Source organism: Hevea brasiliensis, chromosome 6 (assembly GCF_030052815.1).
Source record: "Hevea brasiliensis isolate MT/VB/25A 57/8 chromosome 6, ASM3005281v1, whole genome shotgun sequence".
Classification (NCBI taxonomy): Eukaryota; Viridiplantae; Streptophyta; class Magnoliopsida; order Malpighiales; family Euphorbiaceae; genus Hevea; species Hevea brasiliensis.
Genome location: NC_079498.1, coordinates 106,204,384 through 106,217,980, shown reverse-complemented (window position 1 = coordinate 106,217,980; position 13,597 = coordinate 106,204,384). Strand labels below are relative to the sequence as shown.

At 34.3% G+C, this 13,597-nt stretch overlaps 1 protein-coding gene across 1 annotated transcript; it reads right to left on the bottom strand.

Annotated features, from left to right (window-relative positions):
- Window positions 1–215: 215 nt before the first annotated feature.
- On the bottom strand, window positions 216–12,962 carry LOC131180904 (protein ROOT HAIR DEFECTIVE 3 homolog 1-like). Its single transcript, XM_058149060.1, has 23 exons — window positions 12,790–12,962; window positions 11,746–11,895; window positions 10,028–10,094; window positions 9,811–9,913; window positions 9,122–9,192; window positions 8,951–9,014; window positions 8,787–8,852; window positions 8,578–8,625; window positions 8,413–8,475; window positions 8,257–8,313; window positions 6,272–6,430; window positions 6,131–6,199; window positions 5,896–5,987; window positions 5,179–5,257; window positions 4,194–4,359; window positions 3,780–3,904; window positions 3,045–3,307; window positions 2,858–2,954; window positions 2,588–2,752; window positions 1,821–1,925; window positions 1,190–1,284; window positions 993–1,089; window positions 216–827 (listed from the first exon to the last, which is right to left on the bottom strand). The coding sequence occupies exons 1-23, from the start codon at window positions 12,791–12,793 to the stop codon at window positions 591–593; spliced, it is 2,442 nt and encodes an 813-aa protein (XP_058005043.1). The 5' UTR covers window positions 12,794–12,962; the 3' UTR covers window positions 216–590.
- Between the last annotated feature and the right edge of the window lie 635 nt (window positions 12,963–13,597).

The following is a 13,597-nucleotide window of genomic DNA, read 5'->3' as shown; positions in this document are numbered from 1 at the left end:
GAGCGGCATTTTGATCTAAAATAATATAAGGAGAATTGATCTTTCATGCAAGCTGCTTTTCATCTCAACTGATAGAAGGTTGCACAAGCAAAAGCAAGCATGCATTTATTTTAAAAAGGAACAAACTACAAACCCACACAATTTTTCATGTTCCTGAATCAAACACCCTCCTCTCACCAAAAAGGGAAAAAAATGATACTACACAACATGAAAAAACAATCAATCAAACACAATTTAAATTCTCACAAGGCAAAAATTGAGTACAGAACAGCATAATCAATCATCATCGATGTTTAGAAAAAGAGTCTGTAATAGCTTGTCTAATAAAATTAAGGAAAAAATACAAAGTCAACACCTAGACTAATACATAGGACCTATTGAATATTTGAATGGGGCTCTCTCACAATCAATTAGCCCCGTGTGCGGCACGTACACTAAAATTAATGCCTCCAAAATCTGTTTCTCTTGCATGCTTACAAGAGTTGATGATTGCGGACAATATGCATACAACTGCCGTCCAAAATGCAAGCCAAACAATCATACATTTAAACAGTGATAGAACTGCTGTCCAATCAGTGTGGTTATTTCACTTAGTCATCTTTTGAGGTGCTTGAGTATTCAGTCCCATTTTCTGTGTTAGTTACCCCAGATGAAGCAGTTGACATCTCACTGCTGGTGCCATTTCCATTTCGAAAAGTCTTTGCTGCTACTGCTGGGTTTCTCTGAGGATCATTAGAAGCAGGCATCTGCCCCTCCTCAGCTAGTCTTTTGATAAGGTTCATAACGGTAGGAAGGAACTTCGTAGACAAAGAAATAAGCCCAGGAAGCTGTAAAAAATAAATAAATAAATAAATCAGGCTTGCAGAGATTAACTAACTAATTTTAGTGCACCAAATTCATAAGTAATTTTGAGAAAGTAAACGCCAGAGAAAATGACTATATGGTCTACTAGTTTCAAAACCAACAAATTCTGCAGTATAAAGAAGACTCACAGCTCCATTGCGGAATTCACCCGAAATGTCCAGTTGCACCCACAAGGCTTTCATCAGTAAAAAAGCTACAAAGATGAAACCCACATACAAGGGATTTCTGCCATATATATATATATATATATATAAGAGGTTAGCGCACTAGGGATCTCATCTTTCACCAACAAAATTAATTTCACAACTATATCATAAAGATTTACCTCAGAAGTGTCATAAATTCATTAAATCCCAAAACAATCAGCGCAACAATTGCCCATGGGGGTGGTAACCAGTTGTTGTTACGTTTGTTGGCTTCCTGAAATTGAAACAGAAAGCAAATTAATGAATTATATATACAAAGAAAGAAAAATGATGAAGATATTGATTTTCAAGTCCTGTTATTTGCAGCAATATAACAACTATAGCACATAAAACACTTTTTTCAGTATCATGATAAGAAAATTATGAACCATAAGTGGAATACTTTACTCTCAATTATCCAAAGACAAGAATGAATTCTGCCAGATTTTATGCACAGCAAATTCCACATGCTACATCACACTGCCACCTTACATCACCTTTAACAATTTATGACTAATATCTTATCATCATTCAATATCCAACTTCAACAGTTCATGTTTATTCAATATTCCTTGACCAAACACAGAGACCAGAAAATCCATCCTTTATTCTTTAGTAGGGCATGTCCCAGCCAGAGCCAGTAAACATCAAGAACTTCTGTATAAAAAGTAGCGTCTATAGTATCAACCTATTCCATTATAACTGTCCAACTTCAAAGAGAAACAAGAGAGAAAAATATGTAAAATAATTTATAGGTGAGAGAAATCATGCCTGAGCAGAAATGGCTTGAGTGACACTGTACTCTGTCTCTGTCTTGAATTGCCTCCACAAAGATTTGCACTGGACAGGTGTGATCAATGTCCTTGATGATGGAATCTGTAGTAGAAGAAAGTTACAAGTGTTGATTAGTGACCCAAGGCAAAGCAAAAGGCACTCAGAAAGTAGCGCACTCAAGAGAGACGAGGAGAAATATTAAACAATCATGAAGGCCTTTATGCCAGTATGTAGCCCAAAATATCCATCAAGCAATGCCTACATTAATTTATCTAAGTGAATTGCACTGAAACTTGTCAAATAAATCTGGACATCTGACATAAAGTAACAACCAGCATGGACATATTGACATGATATGCATGTTTGGAGCCGTAGACCCATTCTTTGTATCATTAAAAGTATTCATTTTAACAAGCTACACACCATAATCAAGGAGTACATACTACATAGGTAAATAAATTTGGCAATCAAAGTAGAAAAGTAGAATGGAGAAAAATACAAGACCCAACACCCTTATATTGGAAAAGCCAGACTTAGTGGTCTTTAGTTGTCCTGGCTAATCTAATTCATTAAAATATGACCAGAAAAATTAGCAGTTAACAGCATTCAAATGATATCCTAGAAAAAAAAAATCTAAAATCTTTGCAACACAAGATGTTTTGTCATCTTGAAAGTCTTTTTTTCCAGTCAATTTTATATGCTTTTTATTACAGAAATACTTAAAACATACTACTGTAGCCTGTTAAGGATAAGAAAAAGTAAACCTCATCCCAAGTGCTTGAAGCCAGTGGGTCATATGTTGTGATGCTTCTCTCAGTAATAGCAGCATTACACTTTGTATCCATCAAAGCAGATGATAGGGTACTTTCAATTTTATCAACTTCATCATCCAAACGTATTGCTACCATTACACATAACAACTTCAAGGACTGAAAAAAGGTTATCAATCAAATTAAACAAGGCACGAATGCAATAAAAAGTATTTTAAAATTTTAAATTCATTCAATATTGATAAAACTCAAATTGCATCATACCGCAGAGCGAGCAGTTTTTGTGATTGCTCGAATATCTTCATTTCCAGTCCAAACTCGCGGCATTGAATCAGAATCATGGCTAAACAACATAGAAAACCTGTATGCAAATTTCAGTCAATCCCCAAAGATGCACTCTAAATCAAATCAAATAACATAAACAAAAACGTTACAAGGAGTTGCCACCTACTTGTCTTTCATACGGATCAGGACTCGTCCAGCTTCTTCCTTCGCTTTTGCTTCAACTACACCTCTTGCATAATTTTCCAAGCTTGTAAGCATTTTATCCTTAGTTTGTTCATCCATGTCAAAGCCAGCAAGTGCACTAGAGAGGCCAGCAACAGCTGATTCTGTTTCACACCGCAGAAGTTTCCTTATTGCCGACCAGGTCTCACTATTAGCTCCATCTAAAAGAGCTTCCACAGGTCCTGCTAATGCCTCATTCAGTTTTGCCTGTAAATAGTCCCAGTGAAATTTTCATGTAAAACATCTAGGTTTTGTAAAACAGGAAAAGTTTCACAAAATTGTATGTAACAATCCCTAAACATAAGAATGCTATGATGTCACCAGGCATGCCTAACAAGCTTTTACAACATATGAAATACACATTTATGACATTCTTTTGCAAAAGTTAAATAATTTTTTGCAACAATGAAATGAAGAAAATGAAATATTGATCACAAAAATGCGCCATGTATATATTTTCTCCACCAGCCTTCACTTTTCAGATCAACCCAATTGAACTCCTTTAACAATTTCCCATCCCATCATACAAAAGATTCACCTAAGTTCCAATACGTTCACAGATATCCAAATTACTTTCCATTTTACCTAAGGCCAACACTATATAACTCATCTTGTATTGAGGACAATCACTGAAGATAGTGAAAACTTTAAAGAGGCAAAAACCTGTAGATAATCATACCTCAAACGATGATGTGAGTTCAGACAGTTTAGCAGCACGGACGGAGGCAACATGTGCATCTATATCACGTTGCAGCTTATCCCTGACTTTAGATGAATCCCAGTTTGCTTGTTCAATGACAGCATCTGTAATTATCATGTAACAATGTCAGAACATATTTTGGTTACCCTACTCAGTAAAGCCAACATTTCTAATTCTAGTTACTTTTACAATACCGGATGAAGCAAAAGACCATCCATATTTAATGATACAATAACTCACCAATCACTATTTATATTTTCACCTAAATATTGATGATTTAGTTACCCGTTTGTTTTAAAGGTTTTTGTATTGTGGTTTTTGTTTCCTCAGACTTTCATTTACATCATTCAAGCAAATGACTGAAATGAGCGAAACAATGACACTTAACAATACCTGCACATCCTTCATCAAATAGAGCCATGCAAGACTGAGTGCAAGTACAAGAAGCTAAAGAAAACCCTTCCCCTGCATTCAAAGCCTTATCCAATGCTTCCTTGAATTTGTCAAGAGTTCCTGACCTTATATGTCCCAACATGGATTGATATGCTGGTTGGACAAGCTGCCAAATTAGAAGAAAACATGCAGTGAGAAATTAAAAGAAAAAAGAATGCACATATATTGAAGTTGACTATTGACATTAATTAGATATCATTTAAAATATAAATTTATAAATTTAAAAGGAAAAAAATTGTAAATTCCTGCATAAACTTTTGGGGGGAGGAATCCCACATCCATAGGTATGAATGAGCAGGTGTGGCTTTAATGTGATGCTTAAGACTCTACATCTATCAGGTTAAGCTTTAGTGCAAGACACCACAAACAAGGGAACAGTGACACAGAAGGAGCTGCTTGCACAACACTATCTAGCAGCATGCATACAAATTCAAAGTTTTCCCATTCATTTCTTCTAATTTTCATATACAGCTCAATCCAGACAAGTAAAAATTGATTCCAAACTAGTATGGATTCTATTTAAAATACATTTTTTTTTGTTATTTGTAATTGTCCCCTAGGGTGTGTGATGTGCTGTGCTTGCCAAACTGCCCAGCATCAAATTGAGAGGTCTATCGCACCTTGGGCCACACAACAGAAGGTAGCCTCCACCACACCACCACAAGAAACCCCCTCCCAAGAAATTATTATTGGTGACAAATTCATGAACAGTACCAGATTCATGATAACAATATTATAGCTTTTCAATCAGAAGAATCAATACCAAATATTCCCACACTTTTAATTGAGCATGGACAGACAAACATACAGGCTATAATTCATATTTAACATTTTCAGTTTCATTGAAATGCTGCAGTCTTCTCTATAGATCAAATAACTTAAAACAACCACAAATGAGCTATAGATTACTGGGGAGATGGATTACTTGTAGCAATTTTTCTTCAAGCTGCTTTCGCTTTGCAGATCTTACTCCTTCGTCAAAATAAATAGCTTCATCATCATACCTAGAATTGAAAGAAAATAAAAACTTAATAATGCTAACAAATGCACTGGCATAGATTTTTAGAGGAGAGTCCTAAACCACGAAACAAGTACTCCAAAAAGGAAGATCAGATGATACATCCCAAGTAGAAGACCACAAGAAAATTGCATCGAAAGCTAATGAAGAGATTCTTAGAGAATAAGCCGCTTATCTGGTCATAGAAGACAGCTACTGGATCAAAGTGACATATATATCTAAAGGTTGGGATAAGAGAAAATGATCAATGAAAACAATGAACACTTTAACATATGAAAGCTCAAACATTACCACAGAGAAGTCGACTAGATCAGTATCCAACCTATAAACCACCGGATATTTTATAACCCAGCATGCTAAGAGTATTCCATCCCAGTAGTTATTTTTGTTACCACTTTTGAGTTTTATGAAAAGAAATTCCATCTACTTTCCTAATATTACCACATTGGAAGAAACAAGTAGAAAAGAACACAAATCCATCAATTTATAAACACCGTGAAGAAATAGAGATACCAAATCTGCCACAGCTTAAGGCAGCACCATAAAGCTGTCTATCCCAGATTGAATTACTTTAGTAGCACAGCCACTGTTGAAGTATAAATTGGATTGAAAGAAAACACTTACTCTGACAGACAAGCATTTAGGGTTGAACTAAGCTTCTTTCCAAATCCAGAGACAGGGCTAGATTGTACAGACTCTTCTATTTGAAGCCACTCCTGAGGATGATTATAAACAAATTTGGTTAGTGAACTTTAATATATTTTTGACACTTCAACTTTTAGAATGTTAGCAAGATTTAAGTTATTACATAGATAAGGCAAAAATACTGAAAAAGAAAGAGCATATGAAAATAATATACCTCATTTGCACTGAAATTAGCATACTTTTCATTCGCAATTTCTTCACAGCGCACAGTAGCAACCATGACCTGCAAATGGATGGATCATAGATGACATAAAAAAAAAATGTTTACGCATTAAGCAAACATTCAAAAATCTACCTTGTGGGCGGGAAGATCAAGGTCCTTGTTCTCCTTGATGACTTTCCAAATTTGTTGAGCACTGAAAGAAAATCCGGAAGCAGGTACTACACCCTGTCGATCTCCAGCAAGCCCACCAGGTGCAATGGAATGGAAGAATCTTTGCCTCAATTTAGCCACCTTTATTAATAGAAAGTAGTCAAACACAAAGCAAAATGAATGTCAACTAACCAAGAGATTTAGCTCTGTGTTACACAGTACAAACTAGTTCCGGCAAAAGATGAAATGGCTTGCAGTGATATAACAATTTAGTTTCATTGTACATTTAACTTGAATGCTTATTTATTCTTGAACAATTAGAAAAGACACCAACAATCTCATTATTCAGGGTTAAAGTTTCACTAACCGTCCCTCAATTATGGTCCTTGTAACAGGACTATCCATGAACTTCAATATGTAACACAAAAATCAATGAACATTAATTTAGTGAACAATAAAGTCTTGGTTACCTGATTTCATAGGTTTGCGAATTAACCTACTGAAGTGGCCTCTTCATGCTGGCATCAAAGAAAGAAAATGGCCTACATAGTACATACCCTCACTTGAAATTACCTGTTTTTCACCCTCAGAGTCTCCACCTCTCTCTCGCTCGATCTTTCCTCCTCCCATTCCTTCAACTCATTCCTTAAGCACGATGATAAATCTCCATATGTGCATGTCTCAAAATCATGTTAAGCATGTCTTCTTTGTCATCGCTGTCTAGGCCTCAAAATTGTTGTGGGATTCATCTCCCGCTTTGCTTCATGAAGGCTCCCGGCTGGATTTCCCAGGCAAATTTCTTGACTCTAAAATCTGCTTTCATAGGCAAACCCATGATTGACTTGTTGATTGGTGGCTCAAGATATGTCTTTGATTTCTTGTGCATGTTGCAATTGATTTTGAATTCAACTATGTAGTGTTTTTTCTCTAAAATGTTTGTCAATCAGGATTTTGATGGTATATTAGAGAAGTCCACGTTCGGATTGGTTACAATGGTAGATTGGAGAAATCGGAGATCTAAAATTCTGAAGAGAGCCTTAGGTGAGTTCATCATGAAGCAAGAGCAGGAGGCTACTTCAAAACAGCATCATTTAAATTTGCCCAAATTTTGAGCTTCTGTGCATCTCGAAACCCTTTCAAAGGGCTTGGTAATCTGGTCACTGCCCGAGATGGTAAGGAAGATGGTGGCAGCAGCACCATTCCTTTCTTTAGTTTTACTGCTCAATGAAATTCCCGCTCTTTTCCTCGATCTCTCTCCCTTCACCAAGGTCAAGACCTTTTTATTTTTTATTCTGACCCAAAATCTTGCTATGATCTTGAAACGTTGGGTTAACAACTTAACATTGTTATTGCTTTGAGGTGGTGCTGTAGAGGGGAGCTCCCAGAAAATTTTGTACTATTATGGTTTGTGTAGATATGCAACAAATAGACAATAATCTTTGGTTGCTGCTGTAGATTCAATATTAAAATTTCCTTCTCTTTTTTAGTTGTCTCTCAATGTTTGGAGAAGTAATTTTGATTTTTGTTGAACATTGTTTGGAAAAATAATTTTAAGGTGATAAACCATGGGGAAGAGCGGTAGACACATAGAAAGAGAGGGGGCGAGAAAGATAAGAGAGCATAGAGGGGAAGAGGCAGAGAGAGTGAAGAGGGAGGTGAGAGTAAAGGGGTTGAAGCAAAGAGAGGGAGGAGAGAGTATCTTTTTCATATGTCATTTTTTTTCTCTTACGTATATCATGTTAGCCTTGTAAGCTGTAAACCGGTAAAATCAAGTTACAAAGACTTTATTGTTCATTAAATTAAAATTTACGAATTTTTGTGTTACAAATTAAATTTCATGGGCAGTCCAGTTATAAGCACTAAAGTTGAGGGATGCAAGAAATTTATCCTCAGAATTCAGTAATCAAATTTCCAATGTTCACATGTCCCTTAAGAATCTAAGCTAATTAGATAAGCATTTGGCTTACTTGTTCTTTGAATTGCTCTTCTTTTTCTTCAAAACTAGAAAGGGCAACAACTTCCACCTGTCCATACATTTCAAGTAACAGAAGATCAGCATAAATGCTTCCACTCTAGAAGAGAACATTGATAAGCTCATCTCAGAGAAAAGCATGATATCTCACGTTAAAAAATGCACTTAATGGAGTTTCCTTATGTGCTTCTGGCTTGGGAACAGTATCCCATATCTGTAGTAAGAAAAAGAAAAGGAAAAAAAAAAAGAAGAGAGAGAGAGAGTAAGGAAAAAGCGTTGTTTCAATATATGAGAAGGGAAGCACCACATCCTTTACCTTCTGAATATCTTCTCTTAGAACAGGTTCTAAATTCTCCAGTGGTGTCTGTAAACAATAAAAGATCAAAATACAAAAAAAAATATTTGGCCAATGTCACTTTACACCAGAAAGCAAGGATATACTCTAAACTTAAAAACAAATGGAATAAGAAAGAGTGGATGTCTCTGAAGTCACAACATTAAACTAAACATAAGAGAGGAACACACCCTTGTTTTATCACGAATGACAAACAACAAAGTTGTCTTGCGTGGACTAAATAATCGCATCATGACCTTGCAAAAGAAAAACCAAAAACCACAAGTTAGAACCATAGGAGATTGTGAAATCCGGATTCTTCCTATGAACAACAACTTTACAGAGAGTAGAGTACCTGGAATACAGTCTTCAAAAGAGGCTTATTAGCAGCTTGCTCACGGCCAATATCATGACACCACCTAAGAAACATTTCTCAGCAACAGAATGCATACACGTTATGGGAGACCATTCCATGAAACACTAATAAATTTGAATAATTCAAGTACATCTTAAACAAATATCTTACATGTTAATCAATACTATATCTGAAACAGCAAGGGCAAACAGCGCACTCTGCTTCTCAAATGCTGTATCATCCTAAAATATGAGGGGGAGAACAGATAAGTGAGACCAAATATCAAGAGAGTGGAGATTCTCATGCTGAAAATGCACATCAAATTCTAATTCTGTAAAATTTCAACCAGTCAGTAGTGAATATTGCATCTGAATCCAGTTGGTCTATCCACATCCTAACCACAACTAATGGAAGCATACCATTTTTGCTATATGCCTAAGTTTTAGAGACCTTCAAATCATTATTTACACCATTCAATCTTCAAAAATGAAGAAGACAATTACAAAAAAATTATCAAGTAAAAGGCCATAGCAACCAAAGAAGGATTTGTTTAAGGATTTACTTAAGATACAACCATAAGCAACACCATTTACCTTGCAGATAGTAAAATGCCAAAGGTTTTACACAAAGAGAGCAAAGGAACAAAAGGTTTAGAAACTAAGAAGGCAGTCTTACATTCCTATTTGGAATATATATATATATATATATATATATATATATATATATATATATATATATATATATATATATATATATATATATATATATATATATAGGAAGGGTGTAAAAAAGGAAAAATGCTGGAGAAAAGAATAAAGTTATTCAGAAAAAGGAAAAGAAAAATTAAAAAAAAGGTGCACCTCTCCTCGTTCTCTTCCATCAGTACCCTCTAAGTCCATTACAAGAGTACAAGGTTCAATGCCAGCACATCTAGCTACCCAGATACCCTTAGTGGTTTGACACCTGAAAATTATATGCAATGTGTTAAGCTTCCACAGTTCCCAATAGTTTTTATTTTAAAAAAAAAAAGAAAAAAAAAAGAATAACATCTAACATGAAAGCAATACAAGAATATACCTTCCTTTAAAAGCATCCATCTCTCTAAAGTTGGTACCAAACAAATGATTTAATAGAGTGCTTTTCCCTGCTCAATCCAGAGAACAATATCAAACTCGTTAGACAATGTAAATTTGTCAACAAAGAGTTAGAAGGGCAAAATGTGCTAGCTGAACTCAACTAAAAAAAGAAACAGCTTAGTAAATAAAAAAGAAAAAGAAATGCATTCAACTCAACTCAACTAAACTAAGCCTTTATCCTAAAAATTTGGGGTCGGCTATATGGATTCGATTTCTACACTCTAAACGATTTTGGGTTAAATCCTCAGAAATGTGTAATGCTTCTAAATCATGTTGTACTACTCTCCTCCAAGTCAATTTAGGTCTACCCCTTTTTTTCTTTCTATCATCTAACCTAATGTGCGCTACTTGTCTAACTGGAGCCTCCATATGTCTACGCTTCATATGACCAAACCACCTCAATTTCCCTTCTCTCAACTTATCCTCAATTGGCACCACTCTCACATTTTCTCTAATACTCTCATTACGGACTTTATCTAATCTAGTATGACAACTCATCCACCTTAACATTCTCATCTCTGCAACTCTTATGTTAGATGCATACGATTCCTTCAGTGCCCAACACTCACTACCATATAACATAGCCAGTCGTATGGCTATACAGTAAAATTTTCCGTTCAACTTATTGGAAATCTTGTGATCACCTAAAACTCTCATGGCACGTCTCCACTTCAACCATCCGGCTTTAATCCTATGACTAACATCCTCCTCGCATCCCCCATCAACTTGAAGGACTGAGCTGAGATATTTAAAGTGATTACTTTGGGACAGTACCACTCCATCCAAACTAACTCCTTCCCTATTACCAGTTTGGCCTTCACTGAAATTGCAATGCATGCATTCTGTCTTCGTTCTACTTAACTTAAAGCCCTTTGACTTTAGAGTACTTCTCCAAAGCTCCAGCTTTCTATTGACTCCTTCTTGCGTCTCATCTATCAGAATAATATCATCCGCAAACATCATGCACCGAGGAATGCTCTCTTGTATATGTTTCGTCAATTCATCTAAAACCAATGTAAAAAGGTAAAGACTTATAGCTGATCCTTGGTATAATATAATTGAGATCGAAAAATCTCTTGTGTCCCCTCTCACTATGCGCACAATAATAGTTGCTCCTTCATACATATCTTTCAACACTTTTATGTACTTAATAGATACCCTCTTTTGTTCTAATACACTCCATAAGACATCTCTTGGAACACTATCATAAGCCTTCTCCAAATCAATAAAAACCATGTGTAGATCTTTCTTCACGTCTCTATGTTTCTCCATCAAACTTCTAATGAGAAAGATCACTTCCATAGTTAAACGACTGGGCATGAAGCCAAATTGATTGAGAGAAATAGAAGTATCATGACGTAGTCGATGCTCCACAACTCTCTCCCACAGCTTCATAGTATGGCTCATAAGTTTAATTCCCCTATAATTTGTTCATATTAAATACATCAGCAATGTCTTTTGCCATTAACAAGAATCAACATTCAGATGAACAAGTTTCAAATCAAAACTTTTTGTTTGTTTACTCGCTGATTTATCACATTCCATCTTATAGCATAAAATGATGATGTAAATTACAAATCACAGTATGAAAGCTCACCGCTGCAGACACATGAAACTAGAGATTAACAAATTAATGGAGAAAAAGGATAGAATATATACCACTACTTTGTGGGCCCATGATGGAGACTACAGCATATGATAGTCCACATTCCGCCAATCTCACATCTTTGATAAAGTGTTCCATTCCAGTAGCATTAAATGCACCATCTCCATCAATCAGCTGAGTAGAACAACATTCCTCATCTTTTGCTGTAAACCAGAAATGTTACAAATTGATTAGGAAGCAACATTAGAGCTTCCAAAGTTTCATATTGTTTATGTTAAACGACATTTTTGCTACAAAACTTTCAAAACAAGACTCTAATTCACTGACATCCCCCTAAAAAATCAAATAACTAAAAAATTTTATAAATAAATAAATAAATAAATCTAGGCACGCATAGATGAGAGTGATGTTTCATCAACACTCACAAACCAAACTAATTAGCTCATGGGGTTCATTACCATTACTTAGCGCTAGCAGCAACCATCAACCTCAGCTTGGTTGCTTAGAAAAATAAAAGCAATAGCATAATCCTGAGTCAGTGGCATTTTCTGATTTCATTTGAGAATAATCTAATTCCTACACGCTGTTAAACTAAGTCCTCTAAGTGTTCACCAATAAAGTAGGAAAAATCTTTGTACGGGTCCACAAATCCCAATAAGAAGATTCTCCAAATCCCAAACTCTTTTCCCTTTCCTCCCATTTTCCTAGCTGCCAAATACGATTAAGAATTTCATCATGATCCAAATTCCAAGACCTAACAACAAATCTGCAATTTATAAACAGCTTCTGAAAACCTAAATAACATATCAAATTGGGTCAAATCTATCTTTGAGAAAAATTAATACACATTGTTATTACGTCTATATGTTTCAAGTTGTATGAATTATTTAACAGACCCAATAATTTTCAGCAATTTAACGACAAAACAGAAACCGCAAACGCATTTATACAAAATTAATCCAAAACGCATAACAATAACTACATAAATTAACGGCAATCAAAAATATAATTATGTTTAAAACAGCTTCAATTGAAAATACAACAGTTGAGAGAAATATATACACAGAATGGATCCGATTAGAGATTTGAGAGATTACCCATTTGTGTTGGATCCGAACTGGAGAGGATTGAGAGCTCAATTCCACCTAAGGAATGTTCGGTAGCGAAGATCGGTTGAAAAAGAAAGCAGATAGAAACGGAGACGGACAGAGATCTCAAAAGAATAATTTTTAAACATTTTTGCGTGTGTTTTTGTGTGCTTGACTGTCCTATAATTGGATTAAAAAAATCCAATTCTATACATTTTTTTTTCATATTTAATAAATTTGAGGCATCTTTCTTGTAATTATTATATTATTTACTATAATTAAGTACTGTCTTGTCATATAAAAAAATTATTAAATTATTAAGTTTCAAAAAAATATTTTTTAATTTTTAGAATACTTAAATTATTTATAAAAAATATTTTGTTTCAAAAATAAAATATTTTATATCTCTTAAATTTTAATAATTTTATTAATATATAAAAATATTTATATATACATATTATAAATATATATTATTAATTAATATTATAATTAAATAATAAAAATATATTCATTATAATTTAGATAAGGATTTAAATTATATGATTTATTTTATAAGTATTGGATAAAAATACCAAATTAATTGAAAAAAAAAAGAGAGAGAAAAGGTTAGCTCTATTGTCATTGTTAAATAATCAAAATTTCCAGCTGAGTAATACAAGTATCAGGTGCCCATGTGCCCATTTTAAGTAGGGTAAAATTATTATTGAAAAAAAAAATGTTAATTAGATAATATTAAAAAATAATTAAAAATTAAATTTAATAAATTTTAATTATAAAATATTAAAATAATAAAATTATTTTTAAAATTATTTTTTAA